At 34.3% G+C, this 18746-nt stretch overlaps 1 protein-coding gene across 1 annotated transcript in view; it reads left to right on the forward strand.

The window, feature by feature from the left end:
* Positions 1–13230: 13230 nt before the first annotated feature.
* Positions 13231–18746, forward strand: part of RFX6 (regulatory factor X6) — a 67942-nt gene continuing 62426 nt past the window's right edge. The window contains exons 1-3 of the mRNA XM_049771351.1: positions 13231–13450; positions 13790–13946; positions 16538–16661. Of these exons, the coding sequence (XP_049627308.1) occupies positions 13231–13450; positions 13790–13946; positions 16538–16661 (501 nt within the window). The remainder of the gene's footprint in view (positions 13451–13789; positions 13947–16537; positions 16662–18746) is intronic.

Consider the following 18746-nt stretch of genomic DNA (forward strand, 5'->3'; position numbering starts at 1 on the left):
CAAGCAGTATTGGCGAGGATGTGGAGAGAAAGGAACTCTTATCCACTGCTGGTGGGAATGCTGTCTAGTTCAACCTTTATGGAAAGCAATATGGAGATTCCTCCAAAAACTGGAAATCAAGCTCCCATACGACCCAGCTATACCACTCCTAGGAATATACCCTAGGAACACAAAAATACAATACAAAAATCCCTTCCTTACACCTCTATATTCATTGCAGCACTATTTACCATAGCAAAACTCTGGGAACAACCAAGATGCCCTTCAACAGATGAATGGCTAAAGAAACTGTGGTACATATACACAATAAAATATTATGCAGCTGTTAGGAGAGATGAAGTCATAAATTTTTTCTATACATGAATGTACACGGAATCTATTATGCTAAGTGAAATAAGTCAGAGAGAGAGAGAGAGAGAGAGAGAGACGCAGAATGGTCTCACTCATCTATGGGTTTTAAGAAAAATGAAAGACATTCTTGCAATAATAACTTTCAGACACAAAAGAGAAAAGAGCTGGAAGTTACAGCTCACTTCATGAAGCTCACCACAAACAGGGATGAGTTTAGTTAAAGAAATAATTAAGTTTTGAACTATCCTAATAGTGAGAATGTATGAGGGAAATAGAAAGCCTGTTTAGAGTACAGGCGGGAGTCGGGTGGGGAGAAGGGAGATTTGGGACATTGTTGATGGGAATGTTGCACTGGTGATGGGTGGTGTTCTTTACATGACTGAAACCCAAACACAATCATGTATGTAATAAAGTTGTTTAAATAAAAAAATAAAGCATATCATAAAATAAAAAAAGAAAACGGAATGACAGAAAAATGTATTATGAGAAACTATGTAAACCATGGCATTTAAATAATATAATAAAAAAGAAAAAAAGGAAGAAAAAAACGGGAAAAAAAAAAGAGAACCAGGGAGATGGAGGAGAAATTTTGCTCAATAAATGATGAGCCTATCCCCTTTGTGGAGTTATTGAGGCTTATTTGTAACCTGGATTGTTATTCTTTGTGACCATCTATGATTGACCAGTGATTAAATGTACTAATCTGATTGTAAAAAATAAATAAAATAAATAAAATAGGTAATGTCAATATCAGAATTATTTTCTTGGTGATGTTTCAACAGGCTTGGAAGGTGAATCAGTGTTTCTCTGTCAAAATCTTGAGCAAAAACAGATAATTTGTTTTCAAATGAAATAACTTCTAAAGTCGAAAAAATTGTGTTTCCTTTCCCCTGTAGTTTATGATTAAGCTGATTTAGATGTGAAGTAACATCCACATGAAATACAGTTTTTGAATCCACTGATCATTTGTTAATTCTGGATAGTGAACACCCTTCTCGAGGAAAATGGCTTTGATTTCTGATAATAAGAAAGCAAAACATTTCAAAATGTTTACCTTGATAACCAAAATGTGTTGAAAATTTGAAACCCTACAATATGAAGACAAAACACATAAAAAAGAAAAACCTTTTAACAATCTTTAAAAACAAGGGCAGTGTTACAGAGAAAAGTAGTGATTTCACTGAAAGAAAAAAATCTATTTGACACTTTAGTGTGTGCTGCAAGAAACCAAACTAAAATACACACACAAAGAAAAATGGCACTTTGTTAAAGGCAAATGATATGTCATAAAGGAATTATGATAGAGTGCCTGAAACATTTTAAAAATAAATTTTTATTTAAGCATATATGTTACAAAATTATTCATACTTGAGTTTCAATCATAGAATGTACACCACCCTTCACCATTGTGCTTTCCCCATAACCAATGTCCCTTGTTTCCTTCCCCTTCACCCTCCTCTGCCTATGTCAAGGGCAGGCATTTTGCTTTTGCTCTCTATCTTTCTTTTCCTTTATGACACTGAGGGTTGCAAAATTTCCTTTATGACACCATGGTTTGCAATATTGTAAATTAAAGGGTACCATGCATGTCACTTATCCATTTTCATCATCCAGTTCTTGTCCAGAGTGATATGTTCCAACTATCAATGTCATAATGTACCTTTCTCTATTCTAACTGAACTCACCACTTTTTATGGCAAGCTTCCTATCATGGATTAGTCCTCCTGTCCCTCATCCCTATTTTCTCTAGATATTATTACCATATTGCCTTTTATTATCCTTATATGCCACAAATGATTATTCTTGTTTATACCTCTTCTTCTGATTCATTTCACTCAGAATAATAATTTGATGTGTTGATGTATGTACAGATGATGAATTATGCATGGCTCAGTGTTTTTGTGTAGTCACAAGAAACAGAAGTTGCACACACGTACATTGTATCCATTCATTGTATGATAGACTAGATTAAAAAAAAAACTCCCTGCTTAACTGAACTCTGTGACAGATGACACAGTAAAGATAATTTGTGAAATTCACAATTGTGATCAAATCCAGGCTATTCACAACCCTGGGTGAGAGTATGGATGCCCACTACTAGCATCTTCTCCATGAAGAAGTGAAGTGGCTGTTCAGGGGAAGGGTGCTCTTGCCTTGTTGGCAAGAGGGAAGTAGTGCAGTTTCTGTGAGAGCAGAATTTTGACTTTGTACAGCCCCAGTTGGATAAGGAATGGGTAGCTAAGCTTGTGTATTTGGCAGACATTGTTCATTTTATCTATGGATTTAATATTTCTTTGCAGGGAAATTTCACAAGTAGTTTTATTTAATTATTTTTATTTAAATGACAGACATTTATTAGAATATATAATGGCAAATCATACACAGTAATATTTAAGGTACACAATGGCAAATCTTACACAGTGATATTTAAGGTACACGGTGACAATAAATGAGGGCCTTTCCACCACCAGTGTTGTCCTCCCTTCATCCCTGTTCCCAAGCATATATCCCTTATCTCCCTCCTTTATCCTCCAGAATGCTAGTTTTTTTTTTTTACACATGAAGCCTATTGAAGGCAGTTTTTTTTTAATATAATTTTTATTTTGATCATAGTGGCTTACATATTGTTGACAATAATATTTTAGGTACATATTTACATAAAATCAGGGGGGCTTCCCATCCCCAAATTGTCCTCCCTAACCCTCCGTTTTTGTCCTACCTCCCATTTCCTCTTCCCTCACCCTCAGGGCGGTTAGAATATATGGTCCCCTCTGTATCTAACCTACTACTTAGTAGTCTTGCATCAGTTTGGTCTTGCTGCCTCCCTTATTTCCCCCTGTAAGTGGGGGCAGGGCTAGCTAGTTCAAGTTACGTGGTTTTGCCTGAAAAAGAGAAAGTAAATAATCTGGGGTAAGGGTCTAATACCCCGAAAATGGGTAGAATCCTTCTAGAGGTTCTCATCATCAATTTGGGAAGTGAATGAGAACAAGAAGGTGAAACACTCCACCAGTACCAAAGGAAGTGTCAAATATCCAGTGAGGACTCCGGTTATATCGATAGGCACCACAAAAAACAGATAAAAAAATATTAAAAAAATATATAAGAAACAAACAAACAAAAAAGAAAAAACAACAACAACAACAAAAAAAAAACACGCCGTGGTCTTGAAATAAGAAACATGGCGTAGCACAAAACGAAAGAAGAGAAAGGAAGAGAGAAAAAAAAATAAGACTAATTGGGGACAATAATTTCAATAATCACATCCAAACAGAGAAATCGACCAAAATAGCTAGGTAAATAAAAATAATAATAACGATAATAAATGAAGGTAAGATATATATATATATATATATATATATATATATATATATATATATATATATATATATATAAATGTCCAAGGTTTTGTGTTTTTTGTATTTTTGTTTTTTTTCCCTCCTGCCCTGGCACAGTAAATATTGGGGTTATTCGAAAAGGAGTTCACTTGCCCTATGCAATATGGGGTTTCTCCGTCCTTGGAGTATAGTGTCATGGGATCAGCTCTTTGCTCAGGATCATTACTCTCCCGGTGGTGTTTTTTTTTTTTTTTTTTTTTTTTTTTTTTTTTTTGGTGTGTGGAAGACTTCTGCTCTGTCCTGGGTGATACAGTCAGAGCTCTGTGTTTAGAGGTCTCAGTATCTGTACAGATCCTGAGGTAGCAACTCGGGATACCACACCAGAATGCTAGTTTAACTAAAAGCATATATGTTAACACTAATAGAAACCTTTTTTTTTTTTTTTTGCAGTTCCAGATATTTTTACTAGTGGTTTCTTAAAGGTATGGAGTCAAAGGAGCACTGTAAAAACAATGTTAGTATGACAGTTATCATTTGCATGGGTTCACCAAAGATGGGGGTCATGGAAAGAAAAAATTTTGGCCTAAGTACAAGGAGACCCTACCCCTGAAGTTTCCTGACATAAGACTATTTCTAGGCTCCAGGCAAACTAGTTTGTCCAATCCCGGTCATTGTCTGTAGTACCCATACAGTTATATTTTTCACAGTCTTTGTTGTTGATCTCATATTTCTGTATTGAAGGTCCTGGAATCTGTATATCCTACATTGAAGTCAGGATGGTGCGGAGTGGCATCTAATTTCAGCTCGCAATTAACGGTCACTGCAGAAAGCCCTGTCTAGTATGCAGGTCGTTGTTGTTGTTTAAATCTTCTCAGTGTTAAGGGAAGACTCTTTTGAGTAAATCGATGTCAGAGCAGCAGTAGGGTCTTCCCTGGTAGAGGATTGCTTCCAGGTGATGTCATAAACAACATTGGATTTTTCATAGATGGCTTCTCTGGTTCAGGGGTGACTGGAAAATACCCAAACCTCTGAGGCCTGTGCCAGGTCATCATGTCAATGTTCAGGGTTTGTAAGGTTCCATTATACCACAAGATTTGTGTGTTCCTATCTCTATTAGATAAGAACTTATTTGTATGTATAGTATTTTCCATTTTAATGTGCCCATGCAAACAAGGAATAATGCCACCTGATGTTATCAGCACATAAGGGGGCTGCAAGAACAAGTCCAACAATCCCCGTGACCTGGTTCAAACATAAGAATTAAACTGAGGGACTCCATCACCAAAATTCCTTAGTTTTTACAGTGAGACATAAGATGGACGTGTTCAAAAAAGAATCTGATTCTGGGGTAGCTGTGTCTGAGAAGGAGATATTGAAATGTTTCCACTCTTGCAAAAAATTTTCAATTTGCACTTATATTATGCAGAAAGTCATAATCAATATGAAAAACAGCATTTAAGGGCATTAGCTCACAACTTTAATCATGAGTACTCTGAACATGAGAATCCACGGAAAAGAAAACTCTGGGTTGAGAATCCCTTCATGGAAGATGTTTACCCACTCTTGTGTAAAATAAAATATGTGTTTTAAGATCACTCCAGGCACTGTATTTCTTTTTTTTAATATAATTTTTATTTTAATTATAGTGGCTTACATATCATTCACAGTAATATTCCAGGTACATATTTACATTGAATCAGGGGAATTCCCACCACCGAATTGTCCTCCCACATCCACTCCCATCCTGCCTCCCATATCCTCCACTCTCCCCCTAGGGGCTGCTAGAATGCGTAGTTCCTTCTGTGTCTAGTTTATTACTTAGTGGTCTTATAACTGTTTGGTCTTGGTGCCTCCATTACTGCCCCCTCTAATTCGGAGGCGGGACTAGAGAGTTCAAGTTATATGGTTTTGTTTGAGGAAGAGAAAAGTAATATAATGGAGTAAAAATCGACTATGCTGACTATGAGGAGAGTCATTCTAGAGGCTCTCATCCTTGATTTGAGGGACGAAGGGGAAAAGAAGAAGGTGAAACACCACAACGGTTCATAAAGAGGAATCAAATAAGATATTCAGTGAGCACTGCAGCAATAAAAATATGCACCACATAGTTGTCATGGTCTTGAGATAGGAAATATGACAAAGCGCAAAGAGGAAGAAGAGAAAAGAAGAAAGAAAAAGTAAATATATAAATAAAAAATGGACAACTACTTCAATATCTACCCCAAAACAAAGAAATCAACAAAAACTAGATAAAAATAATAAAAAATTAACAGATGGGAATATTTTAAACTGAGAAGCTTCTGCACCTCAAAAGAAATAGCGCCCAGGATACAAGAGCCCCCCACTGAGTGGGAGAAACTATTTACGCAATGCCCATCAGATAAGGGGCTAATCTCTAAAATATACAAGGCACTGACAGAACTTTACAAGAAAAAAACATCTAATCCCATCAAAAAATGGGGAGAAGAAATGGACAGACACTTTGACAAAGAAGAAATACATATGGCCAAAAGACACATGAAAAAATGCTCCACATCACTAATCATCAGGGAGATGCAAATCAAAACAACTATGAGGTACCACCTCACACCCCAGAGATTGGCACACATCACAAAGAATGAGAACAGTGTTGGCGGGGATGTGAAGAGAAAGGAACTCTTATCCACTGCTGGTGGGAATGCCGTCTAGTTCAACATTTATGGAAAGCGATATGGAGATTCCTCCAAAAACTGGAAATCGAGCTCCCATACGATCCAGCTATACCACTCCTAGGAATATATCCTAGGAACACAAAAATACAATACAAAAATCCCTTCCTTACACCTATATTCATTGCAGCACTATTTACCATAGCAAGACTCTGGAAACAGCCAAGATACCCTTCAACAGATGAATGGCTAAAGAAACTGTGGTACATATACACAATGAAATATTATGCAGCTGTTAGGAGAGATGAAGTCATGAAATTCTCCTATACATGGATGTACATGGAATCTATTATACTGAGTGAAATAAGTCAGAGAGAGAGAGAGAGAAAAACACAGAATGGTCTCACTCATCTATGGGTTTTAAGAAAAGTGAAAGACATTTTTGCAATAATAATTTTCAGGCACAAAAGAGAAAAGAGCTGGAAGTTACAGCTCACCTCATGAAGCTCACCGCAAACAGGGGTGAATTTAGTTAGAGAAATAACTACGTTTTGAACTATCCTAATAATGAGAATGTATGAGGGAAATAGAAAGCCTGTCTAGAGTACAGGTAGGGGTTGGGTGGGGAGGAGGGACTATATTTTTTAAATTATAAAATTATATTAATTCTACTTCTTTTAGTTTTTCTCTGGATATTAAATTTGTACTTAGATATTTAAAATTTAATTTTAATATATTTTCCTTGTATCTTATCTCCATATTCTCATCAGTATTTATTTTTTCTTCTGAAACTTACTGCTAAACATAGGTGTACATTTCTCACATCTATTTGTATGTCATCTATTCGTTATATAAAGATCATTTTACTGGATGAGATTAGACAGCTTGTTTTCTTAGTATATCTTGATATGTCCATTAGTGCAAGAGTAAAAAGTGAAATACTGACTAGGAAAAGTGTTCCACTTCCAGCAGGGCTTTCTAAAAAGTGGTCATATACAAAGCATATCATAATTAAGTAATGAGACAATGAAAATAATTTTCCTTCCATTCCCTCACATAGTAAGTGAATCTCAATAAAACATAATAATATCATGAATTTTAAAACAAATGACTTGGGATCGGAGCAATAGCACAGCAAGTAGGGCGTTCGCCTTGCATGCAGCAGACCTGGGTTCGCTCCGTATCCCATATGGTTCCCTGAGATTGCCAAGAGTGATTGCCAAAAGTGCAGAGCCAGTAATAACCCGAGTGTTGCCAAGTGTGGCCCATAAACAAAACAAAAACAGAACAAATAATAAAAACAAATGACTTAAAATATTCATATTTGAGTTAAACTGAGAATTTTATTATTTTTGTCACGTATTCAGATTTCTGGAGAACTCTGCATGATAATTTTATAAACAATTTCAATTAATTCACATTTAAGTGGGATAAAATAATTGGAAGTTTAACATATGCCTATTTTTGCACTGTAGAATTACTTTTTCTCACTGAAGGCCTGTAATTATCATATTCCATAATAGGATCAGAACAAAAATCATCCTTACCATGAACCTGACCCTACTAAAATTCTTCTTTTATATCTTAATGACTTCCTGCTTTAACTATGCAATTTCCTTTTTTATGATCATCTTATATCCTCTTATTTCTAACACTAAATAAAAGCTGTTGGCAATCCATGGATTATTTAATGGAAACTAGTTATAGGAGAATTTTCCATTACTCTAATTTTTCTGATATTGCCTGCCAGAAAGTCATGTAATGACCTTGATAATTTACCAACTATTTTGAAAGGAACAAATTGACATTTATATCGCTCATGTCTTCCTTCAAAATTAACTCATAGTCAGAATCAACTACCTTACTGATGTGATTTAGCTTATAAATTAGTAGCTATAATTACTCTGCTGTAAAGGTGAAGTGGCTTTTAATTCAGTTCATAGAACTGAAGCTTAGATCACATTTTCGGTAAATTTATGAATAGGCTTAATATGCACTTTGCTTTTAGATCTTATTTTATAATGCCAATGAATTAAGGTTTCTGGAGCTGTGAAATGATAGAAATTGCAAATAGATTAACCCAAAATGTGTAATAATATGCAATTATTTGCTTCCTATGTTAGTGTAAATGTTAATATGACTTACTTTTAATATTTTATACCATTAATCTTTTAATTGGTATATTATTTTAGTTATATATTTTCTAAATTAATTAGACATGACCAATTAAAACTGAGTACCATGTTGTTAAAATTCAACATAAATTGACCTATATGTATATGTAACTTCTATTTTTAGTGCTACAAATTTCTATAAAAATAATCAGCATATTATTTTAAATATTGTTCATTTAACACTGCTATTTTTGCTTTCTAAAAATTAATATAAAACTACTTTTATTTTATTAGACTTCTCACCTTAATTTATTTTAATATAGTGTTTCATATCTTAAAAGATGATACTATAATCAGAAAACAATTTTCATCTAAAAATAAAATGACTTCTAATAATTTTCTATGTATTACATATCCATGTAATTCTGTTTATATTTGTTATATTAGGTGGAATAATAATTTTCTTAAAATATATTTACCAATAAGTAAAAATCAATTATGCATATTTCTTTTTTTTTTTTTTTTTTTTTTTTGGTTTTTGGGCCACACCCGGTAATGCTCAGGGGTTACTCCTGGCTATGCGCTCAGAAGTCGCTCCTGGCTTGGGGGACCATATGGGACGCCGGGGGATCGAACCGCGGTCCGTCTCCTAGGCTAGCGCAGGTAAGGCAGGCACCTTACCTCCAGCGCCACCGCCCGGCCCCAATTATGCATATTTCTAATATAATAATTATACATATTTCTAATTTAATTCTATTCCATTAAAATATAAATAATATAGTAATTAAGACAAATATTATGCATGTCATGTCCATGCAATTGTATTTACTAATAAGTTGTGAAAATTAAGAAATTTTTCCATGCCTTTTTTTCACAAAATGTTGGAATAACTCAAGCAAACAATTTTCTAAAGTAAAGAAGACAGAGATATACACAGTTATTGCTAAGAGCTTATAGTGATAAATAGACCAACATGATGAGTATTTCCTGGAATAATTTCCTTACAGTATTTCTCAAGATGATACCTTAGTCCCTCTTGGATTAACCAGTCTTTGATTGCTTACCACTGTCTGAGTCAGATTCATTTATTTACTTTATGGTGCTAGAATAACATTATCATTTTCTTCATGTGCTGGTAAAGAGCAAGAAAACCACTCCTCACACACCAAGTTATTGGTGATGCCTGTTGCTTAGTCATCCCTTGGCTGTCCTTTAAACTTCTCTGTCCTCTTAACTCTTCTCTTTGACTTTCTGAATAAGGCAACACTGAATTTTAATCTAATAGAAAGCATCTTAATGCTATAACTCTTTATCTTCTCCAAAGTCTTCTAAAAGTCTATTTTCCTTGTGCATTTGTGAGCTGTTTATAAAATATGATTACTTATTATTGGAACACTATCACTGAAACTCAACTATCAACAATTTTTAAACTGTATCTCATAGTGCTTGTTTTGTTTTGGTTTGGTTTTTGAGTCACACCACACAGCACTCAGGGCTCTACGCTCAGAAATCACTCCTGGCAGGCTCGGGGGACCAGATGGGATGCTGGGATTTAAACCATCGTCCTTCTGCACGCAAGGCAAACACCCTACCTCCATGCTATCTCTCCAGCCCATCACATAGTGTTTTAATTTAAAAAATATAACCTTGATTCATTTATGAAATTAATTGTATGTAGTCATTATCTTATTCAGAGGCAGGCTTTATGTTTCATATGAACTTTGATTCTTATTAGAAAGCCCAATTTTAAGAACTAAAATTAGTTTCACTAGATATAGCTACCTCTTCTTTTAAACAATATTTATTTACTTATCCTATTATTATTTATCCTCTACTATGGAAAATACTATTTGCTCAGTTTCTCTAACTGATAAATTGTTCAGCAAATATGATATTTTTGGCTGAAAAGCTTTTGAACAGAGAGAATAGTGAAAATTACATTTGTTGTGCACACAAAACTACAGCCTGGAGTTGGTAGGTATAGTTTTTTATAGTACTTATAAATTTTGAAATTGGTAATTTAATAAAACTTCATATTTTTAGCTTCAGGAAAATTTACTACTTCTGTAAGTTAATAATTTTAATTATATAGTCAGGTATATGATATATATGAGTTTTTCTCACTTTGCTTTTGGATCATGTTTGAATATCTGTAGGGTTTACTTCTGGTTCTATACCCAGGGATCACTCTTGTCAGGCTAATGGACTATAAGGGGTGCTGAAGATCTAACTCAGGTATAATGTGTGCAAGGCAAGCTCTCAACTCATTGTGTTATCTCTCTAGTCCTGATGTTTAGTTAAATAATTTTATAAGATATAAATCAGCATTTTAACAAACTTTAGGTATAGAGTTGAGTTTTAAATAGTGTTGGTTAATTATTTACCATTAATTCTAGGACATTTTCAATACCCAAAACAAACAAACAAACTCATATTCATTAAACAACCTCTTCCTCACTATCCCCTACTTCCAGCCTCTGGCAATCAGTAATCATAGATTTGCTTATTCTGGGCATTCCACATAAATAAAATAATATAGTATGTTGCAGTACTTTTTATATTTGGTTTAACTTATTTAGCACTCTGTTTTTCAGATTCGTATCAATCTCTCTCTCTCTCTTTCTCTCTCTCTCTCTCTCTCTCTCTCTCTCTCTCTCTCTCTCTCTCTCTCTCTCTCTCTCTCAGGACTGAGAGGCAATATAGCAGGTAAAGCACTTGCCTATGGGGTGACCAGCATCACATATAGTCCCCTGAACTCCATCAGGAATGATCCCTGAACGTCTCCTTTATATCAATTCCATCTCACCATGTTCAAAAGAAAATCACACTAATTTCTCTCATTTTTTTCTATCTGTGTGATACAAGTGAGAAATGAACTGTTTCATGTGTTCGCGCTTGTGTATGTGTATATACAACTACCAGGTCTGTTAGAAAGTCTGAGGGTGTTTATATAAAAGGGGTATATTCTAAACTTTGAGTATTGTAGGACAAAGTCCTTTAGTAAAATGAAAATACTCAGAGATTTGGAAGCTCAATAAAGCAGATTGGTATATAAGATTAGGGTGTATAGCTTCAGATCTTTGGGTACATTGGTCGGTGGGCATCCCTAGCCAGGATTTGCTGCTGAATTGTCAGTTAAGGAGAAACCTTTTGATGGGAGGTGACACCTTTCCTAGTAAATGGTATTAAAAAGGAGGGGGGGAGTTGTTAAAAACACCACTTTTGAATTTTATTTTTTTTTGGTTTTTCGGGTCACACCCGTTTGATGCTCAGGGGGTTACTCCTGGCTAAGCGCTCAGAAATTGCCCTTGGCTTGGGGGGACCATATGGGACGCCAGGGGATCCAACCGTGGTCCTTCCTTGGCTAGCGCTTGCAAGGCAGACACCTTACCTCTAGCGCCACTTCGCCGGCTCCCACTTTTGAATTTTTAAACAAAGTCCTGCTCTTAGACTGTATTGAGTTTCTCCAGTATTGGTCTTTCAGTCACATACTCACCACTTTAGCTTTTATTTTGTTTGCTCTAAGTTAGTTTTTGAATGAATGTAGCTTAGTATTGTGTTCAAGTTCAGCTTTAAGTAATTTATTTTTCTATTGCTCTGAAAGAGGCTGACATCTCTAGGCTATGGTGAGGTAATATGAACCAAATGAGGATACTTCCTTTTCATGGAGAGTGTGAGGCATAACATTGTGAGAGGAGTAGGAAGGAAGAATGGTAGACAGGCAGGCAGGCAGGCAACACCAAGTCTCTGTCAATTTTTTCGTTTGTTTTGGTTTGTATATTTTGGGGGGGGGTCCACACCAGGTTGTGCTCAGGGTTTCTTCAGGCTTTGCTCTCAGAAATCACTTTTGGCAGGCACACTAGACCATATGCGATGCTGGGGATCAGAGATCTAACCCAGGTCATCAATCTGCAAGGCAAACGCCCTACCTATTGTACTCAGGTCCCCTTACCAATTTCTTGAAGAGTGCAAGATACAATTTTTATCGTATTTCTTTTGCTATTTAAGAAATTACGAGTTTATTTTAAAACATTCATTTTAATAAAAATTCATGGTATTATCCTTTGGAATTGGAGACAAAAACTCGTCAGCGTTTAAATAAAAATACTGTAAATGGTGGTAAATGCACCTTCCATAGTCAGTACTAGAGGGAACCTCAAGGGCAGCGAGGTCCAATTGTTCGTATCCCTGAGAGCAATCGACCATATGTGGTAAGCTGGGGATGGCATCTGTCCCTGATCGCGGAAAACACTTGCCACCCCTGAAGAATAAATAATCCTAGCTCTGTATGCAGAGAAAGTTATAAATGTTCAAGGTCCCCCTCTGTGGTGGAACAGAGCTCCCAGCTCAAGCCTTGCTTGCCCTGCTGGGGACAGAGGAGGCAGCAGCACCCCGCTTCATTCCCAACTCCCACGATTACAGTCGATTCTGAGAATATCCAAAGTGCAAAGTGTTCTGGGGTCCAGAACCAGAGGGGAGAGAAAAACGGGTGTGGCGAATGGGACTCCCCTGGAGAGACGGGCTAAAAAGGATGGAGGGAGGAGTTCCTAGCAGTGCAAGTGTCCCGACTGCAGACAGGTGAAGGGCTGCCCCACTCCCTTCCTCCAGGGAACTGCTATCCCAGTCCGCCCCCAGCTCCGCGACACCCCTGGACTGGCCTTCGCCCCCGCCCCGCGGCCCCGGAGAGCCAGCCCCGCCCCTTGTCGCACCTCCGGGCCACCGCGCGCTCCGTGGGTGCGCTCCGTGCTCGGGTGGGTGCCCAGGTCGCCGGCAGCCAAAAGGATGGCCAAGGTCCCGGAGCTGGAGGGAGCCTTCCTGCAGGCTCAGCCTTTGCCGCAAGTTTCCCCCCAAGTCCAGGAGGACTGTTGTGTGCAGCTTCTCGAAAAGGGCTTACTGGTCTACTCGGAGGACCCAGGATATCTGGGAGCTGAGGCTCAGCCCGGGGGCGCCCAGGGAAGTGGGGAGAGAGAAGACCCGGAGCTGCCCTTAGGCATTAAATCAGGTGAGTTTGCTCCTAGCCCTTTAGGTTTGGGTCGGGGATATATTTTAAGAAGGGCAACCAATTTGAAGAAAATAAAAGGAAAGAAAGAAAAAAAGAAAAGCAGCACAGAGCAAAGAACGCACCCATGCGTATAGAAAGTTTTATACAGATCTTTTAATTAAACACTATTTCTCATCCAGATTGTAAACTCTTTGGGAGTTTGTATCGCTCCTCTTTCGACTCCAGTTCCATCCCCAAAAGTTCCAAGCTACTCTTTTGACTCAGAGGTACATTTAGGTTAGAAACTACTTAATTGATATTATATATTCTGATTTTTGCCACCATTCGATTTACCATCAGAGATGCATCTAAGCAATGGCAGTTTTTCCTCTGAAGAAGAGGATGCTGACACCCAAGACAGCAAAACCAAAGTAGCTGACCCACAACTCGCTCAGAAGAAAACCATCACACAGATTATGAAAGATAAGAAGAAGCAGACTCAACTCACCCTGCAGTGGTAAGATTGTTCTCAGGGACTGTGAAACCTGTCAAGTTTCAAAAGTCAGTGTATTGAGAATGTGCTATCTTCCTCGTTGCTTCTCATATAGGAAGGAAGTTGAAAAAAAACACAGACATTTATCCAAAAATTGTTTATTTCCTCTGAATATTTCGTACAGATATATTTATCAGTCTAATAAAAATGATCTGCAATGCAAAAAACATATAGCAGTTATGAACTAGAATTATAAGTTTTTCAATGTAAACCATAATTAATACTTCTTAAATAATATCAATTTAACATAGAATTTGATCTTTATATATTTGTTACTCGTGGTTTTTATGTTTATAAGACATGTTTCTTGAAACAAAAGGAAGAAGAATTTTAACATTGCCTTTATCCACAGGAGGGCAAATTAAAATAGTATATTAATCATAAGATGAAATGCATTTGAAGTAGAAAGCATGAAAAAATCAGTTAAAATATCAGTATAAACTTAATAATGCTCAGCTGTATTTATTGATAGAACCAGCAATGTGTAATGTATTATCGTGAAATATCTCAAATTGAACTTTGTGAATAATCTTTATAAACTTAGAATTTATCAATAGGTTCTCTCTATATAAAGACATTTTATAATATTGTTGTAGAAGGAAGATATGTTTAAAGCAATAAAACAGAACATTGAACTTTCCCACATAGTGTTAAAAATACAGGTATAAATGTCTTCCAAAATTTGAAGTGAAATGTTTACTTAGTTACAGATTGGTTACATAATATGTGTAATTGTAAAGTATAATTTGAACCTTAGAAAAATAAACAAAAAATAGTTTCTAAAACCAGTATATTTTCTATTTATTCAACATTGATTAAAATTTATTTATATTACATTTCTGTGGTTATTTATTTGAACTCTTTCAAAAATATGAAATGTAGACTAAATATTTTTCTGGAGTGTGGCTTAACTATTAAAGTTATGATTTGCTTAAAAATAAATGCAAGCAATAAATACTTTTAAAACTTACTTGGAATATTTAGGCTACAACTACTTTATTTTAGATATTTTATTATTAAAGAGCCTTTAAATTATCACTTTCATTTTTCAGTTCAAATTTAATGCTTTAAAAAAACAAGCTTTTATGTTATAAAAAGTTATACATTATTGTTAAAGAAAAATTAACACACTCCAAATTAGCCTTATAAATATCTAGGATTATTCAGTTTAAGGACAAAGATTATGTCATCAATAATCTCAGTATAGCAAGATTAAAACTAGGTATTACATGCATATCATTGAAGTAGAATTTTTTAGTTAAAAATATTATTCTTACCAGCGTTTTCATATTTTGAAACTATAGAAAACTGTTATCTTGTGTAAGTTTTCTGTGCCTTGCCTAGAAAATAACTATTACCTTATTTTAGAAACATGATTTTGTGCTTTTTTTAATGTATGTGAATGGTTTTTGTGAATGGTTCCCCAAATACCATAGACTATATTGTGATGTTAAAAATTATAACTGAAATTAAAGTAAAATAACTGGCTGTGTAAATTTAATTTTCATGTCCATTGGGTGTTTGATTAAATTTATTCATGCTTTACTGGATATATAACCACATTGAAATCTTTTTAATTGATAAATGGCTTCTTTTGCCTTACCAGCACAAAGAATAATTCCCTTGGCACTTACCTTACAGACTTTGAGAATATATTAGAAATCTTAAAGGGTTTTATCATATTTTAACCTGAATGCATAGTATTTTTATTTTGGGATAATAATAACAAAAGTAATTTAATTTACATAAAATTAAATTTAAGTAATTTTCACCAAAATCATCTTTGTTAGAGAAACAAAATAGAACTGTTGAGTTGTTAAGTTCTAATTTCTAGACCATTAGTTAAATAGTTATAATAAATATATTTTTCTCATATAAATTGCTTTTTATTGAAATGCTAGATATCAAATTAAACAGGACCATATTTAAAATTTAAGTTATAATAATGATATTCATAATATAATTGGAAGTAATATAGTTTTTAGCATCAACTATATAATTTGTGATTCAAGTACAAAACATTTTAGATAATTATAGCAAAACAACTAGAAATATAGAAGTGCAGCACTATCATTTTAGACTTAAGTGAAATGTTTATCACTATGCTTCCTTAGTTATTCATAATTGAGAACTACTTTGAAAATGAAGAAACTTCATTTACTTACATAAACACTTACTAACTTAAAGCCTGACAGCCATTTAGAGTTTATAATGGTCTTTAAAACAATCTATTATCTCCAATTTTTATGTTTATATTTTATATCACAAAATAGATTTGATGAATGGTGAAAATTTATTTAGTAGAAAGACACGTGATTTGCAGTGTGGGCTAGGCATAAATGATTTCAATATTATTCACAATCTATACTTAACAGGTACTTATTGGGGTTCATAATCTTTTAATAATCCTTGTGATCCAATTTAAATAATATTCAGAATAAAGCTTGCTACTCAAAAATTCACTTGCTTATAGTCTATACTCAGAACACAGATATAACCAATGTAAAAGAGCAAAGAAGAAGATTTGACTTACAATTTTTGGTTATTTTTCTTAGGCTTGAAGAGAATTATATTGTATGTGAAGGAGTTTGCTTACCAAGGTGCATTCTTTATGCACACTATTTAGATTTCTGCAGGAAAGAGAAATTGGAACCAGCTTGTGCAGCCACCTTTGGAAAGGTAAGTTATACTAATTTGTTCTGCTTTTTTACAACTGCAAATATATTGACAGATAAAATTAAAACAATCATCAGGGAAAATTTTCTTACAGAATATCTAGAATTTGGTCCAAAGTATAAATTAAATTTTAAGAAATGTATTTTGAACACTAGATCCATGTATATTAGAAGATTTAATAATATTTAAATTTCTTAAGGAATATCCATTTTAACAGACTGTTTGAGCAGTGATTTTTCCCTTCAAAGAGGTAGAAATTGTAAACTGGGATGGTCTGTATTGAGATTCAAAATTAAGTAAAAGTGAAAATTATCTTATTAATGTAATTTTTGTCTTATTTTTTATTGAATCATGAGAATAAATATATACATTATTAAAGGTTTTATTCTATCATATAACTAGTTCTCTTAATTCTTCATTATATTATGAGTAAATTTATTCTCAACTACTTAATAATAGCATTGGTGAAATCTTTAATTTAAAAACTTTGTTTTCTATTCAACCTTTATGGTTTTTCTGGGAATTTATAAAACCAATATATATATATATATATATATATATATATATATATATATATATATATTTCACATAGAAACTAAGAAACAATCCTTCTTTTGGAAAATACTTGCTTTTTGAGATTCTTTTTATCTTAAGTTGTTTAAGATGTAGAAAACTGTAGAAATATTTGCTCACAAATATTGCATCTCATAATGAATAAATGGAAATCCAAATTCTAACCTGTAGAGGGACTCATTGACTAGAGGATAATGAGCAGTATGGTTAGCCCTCACAATCTTTTAAATGAAAATAATTCCTTTTGAAAATTATTTGGCTATAAGAGATAGTGATAAGATTCACATGATATAATGATTTTTGTTTTTAGCCTAGACTATTTTTTTTTTTTTTTGGTGAAAACTGAAATGTACTTAACCCTTTTAACACTCAGATCTCCAAGTTTATAAAATGAGGATCTAGGAGAGGCAATTTCTAATATCCATTTTAAGATTACTGTACTATGATTTCATTATGACTGTAATTTTAGTAATTTGGGAGTCATTAAATAGCTTGAGTCTGATTAAAGGTATAGAATTAACAAAACTACAAATATGTTTGTAATCATTGTACTTAAATATATTATTTAAAAAATAAGCAGTTTGACAAATCCCAATTAATCTTTTTTTAAAATTTTATTTTTTAAAAAGAGAAAAAACTATTCTTTATACTGATGCCATGACATTACAAGTGATAATTAACATTAACAATTATTAATGCTAATTGTTGCTGCTATTCACAATGTACTAGGCCAAAAGAGCAAAAAAAATAGACACTTATTTCAGGTGTGGCTAGTCAGAGGAAGCTAAATGACTTCTATTTGGGTTTCTATGTAATTGTAGTTGAATAAAATTGTTCTGACAGTATTTATGTTTATGCATATGCATATGTGGTACAAAATTGTTGCCCCTCAAGAACCACCAAAGTACACAAAACTATTCACTGTGCTGATGTCGCTTCTCCTTTCAACTTTATAGTCTCAGTTCTGTTTTCAAAGTCCATGAAGTTATTATTAGATGTTAAAACATTCCTTTATTTTTGTTGCTGTTGTTTATGTATATCACCTATAGGTAAAATCATCTAGTATTTGTTCTTCTGTCTGTAATTTAACTTAATATAATCCTTTCTAACTCTATCCAAATGTCTTCATATATTCATCTACTATTGGGCACTTAGATTGTTTTTAATACTTTGAATAAAAGTATAATATGAGTATAAGTAGCACTGCAATAAAAATAATTTATATGTATATATACACACATACATATATCTATTTTTAATTTGTAAATTTATGCTCCTTGGATAAAAGCCAAGAACTGAGATCACATAATGTAAATTTTAATTTTTACAATTTTGGGGGCCAGAGAGGTGGTGCTAGAGGTAAGGTGTCTGCCTTACAAGTGCTACCAAGGAAGGACTGTGGTTCGATCCACCAGTGTCCCATATGGTCCCCTCAAGCCAGGGGCAATTTCTGAATGCTTAGCCAGGAGTAACTCCTGAGCATCAAACGGGTGTGGCCCAAAAAACAAAACAAAA

This window comes from Suncus etruscus, chromosome 4, assembly GCF_024139225.1.
Source record: "Suncus etruscus isolate mSunEtr1 chromosome 4, mSunEtr1.pri.cur, whole genome shotgun sequence".
NCBI classification, from domain to species: Eukaryota; Metazoa; Chordata; class Mammalia; order Eulipotyphla; family Soricidae; genus Suncus; species Suncus etruscus.